The 2,005-nt window shown below is 56.4% G+C and overlaps 1 protein-coding gene across 1 annotated transcript in view; it reads left to right on the top strand.

Moving 5' to 3' along the window:
• PTSG_09259 (uncharacterized protein) overlaps positions 1-2,005 on the top strand; it is a 10,603-nt gene that overhangs the window by 6,527 nt on the left and 2,071 nt on the right. Inside the window, exons 19-22 of the mRNA XM_004989458.1 lie at positions 107-248; positions 451-930; positions 1,184-1,254; positions 1,553-1,666. Of these exons, the coding sequence (XP_004989515.1) occupies positions 107-248; positions 451-930; positions 1,184-1,254; positions 1,553-1,666 (807 nt within the window). The remainder of the gene's footprint in view (positions 1-106; positions 249-450; positions 931-1,183; positions 1,255-1,552; positions 1,667-2,005) is intronic.

Here is a 2,005-nt window from a genome sequence, read left to right as displayed (position 1 = left end):
CTCTCTCTCTCTCTCTCTCTCTCTCTCTCTCTCTCTCTCTCTCTCTCTCTCTCTCTCGCTCACACACACACACTCTCTCTCTCTCTTTCTCTCACCACGTGTGCAGTCGGCCGCGCGTCTCGCTGTTGGCGACGATGACGACGACGAAGACGACGATGACTCGCGGACCGGTTCTCCGCTGCCGGAGGTGACGACGGACACCGCGCCCGCATCAAAGCGGACATCATCGGAGGACCCCGTCCTGTGGAGTGAGTCCACGTAACTGCAACTGCGTTTGCTGTTGTCTGCACGTGTGAAGGCTCGCTTGCAAAGCCTGCCACTTGCACCACCACAGCTTTGATGGTTCTTTTCACCGTACACAATCACATCTCACTCACATCACACCTCACATCACCTATCATCACCACCATCATTATCACCACCTCAACCCCAACCCCGCCTCCTGTTCAGCCGGCGGTTCATCGCGGCCCGGCACGTCCTCTGGCCGTCGCAGTCCCATCAACATCTTCCGCTCCCGCAGCCCTGGTGCCGATCGCCCAACGAGTGCAGGCGGCAGCAGGCGGAGCAAGCGCAGGCCCGGCAGTCCGAGCTTCAAGGCGCTGTCCTTCTTCAGGCCGCGCAGCCCAGGCGCCTCGTTGCGATCGGGGCTGGCACGTGCGGAGAGTCCTACCTTGGGGCGTGCCCTGGTTGAGGAGGACAGCAGCGCAGACAACAGTCGCGTCAGTGGCGACACGACCATGGACGACGACGACTCTGCTCTGGGACGTGGCGGTGGTTTGCCTGCAGGCAAAACAGAACGCAAGGACCACCGTATGGACGATGAGGACAAGGCATCTGCAATGAAACCGCGGCCAACAACAGCACCGGCCAGCCCGAGCGGACGAAGGAGTGGGCGGAGACAGGAATCCGTCACCTCCCGCGCAGCGCAAAGTACGTACACGTCTTGTGTTTGTGGGGTATGTGTGCTGTGTTGTGTTGTGTTGTGTTGTGTTGTGTTGCTTTGTTTTTGTGTTATGTTGTGTGTGTGTGTGTGTGTGTGCGCGTGTGTGCATGAGCACGTCACATGTGCGTGTGTGTCTGTCTGTCTCGCTTTCTCTCCTTGAACACCCCCCTTTGGTTTTTGTGTGATCGCCATATCCACCATCCTCCTCACGACATTGCCTGACGTTATTCATGCCACCAGTTGAGGACCAGGTACGCCGCACCACCGCCGACACAAAGAAGCCCCCAGCGCACGAGACGCCAGTATACGTGGTGCGTATTCCTACCGCCCACAGTCACCTGTCACTTTGCTTGTTTTGGACTTGTGTCAATGCCACACACACACACACACACACACACACACACACACGCACACACACATGCATGACTGCTGGTGCGTGTCCTCCTTGATCCATTCTCGCCATTCAATTAACCCGTGCACACGGCCTTCTCATAACTGCTGTCTCAAATATGCACAACCATCACCCTTGTTTCCACATCCAACATCGTCTCAATCACCGAATCCCCCCCCCACACGGCGTCATCGTACATGTGCTGTCACCATCTGAAGGTTCCACTGTCGTCGTCATCACGAACGCGACCGCTGCGCTATGCCGGCAGTTACGACATCGACCCCTCCATCTCTCTCAAGAGCGCCCGCCCCATCATCAGCAAAGCCATCAACGTGCGCGGCTGTGCCTCTGTGTGTGGGGGGGGGGGTGTACGCGCGCCTGTGTACCTGTGAAGATGTGTGTATGTGAGTGAGTGGGTGGGTGTGGGTGGGTGAGTGGGTGTGGGTGTGTGTGCCTGTGTGTCTGTGTACCTGTGTATGTGTATGTGTGCGTGCACGTACGTTCATCCTGTTCATTGCCGCCATCAGCCGTGCACTCACACACCCCTCGTTCATCATCATCATCATCATCATCATCATCATCATCATCATCATCATCATCATCATCATCATCATCATCATCATCATCATCATCATCATCATCATCATCATCATCATCATCATCATCATCAT

Source organism: Salpingoeca rosetta, assembly GCF_000188695.1.
Source record: "Salpingoeca rosetta unplaced genomic scaffold supercont1.29, whole genome shotgun sequence".
Classification (NCBI taxonomy): Eukaryota; class Choanoflagellata; order Craspedida; family Salpingoecidae; genus Salpingoeca; species Salpingoeca rosetta.
This window is presented reverse-complemented; position numbering and strand designations above follow the sequence as displayed.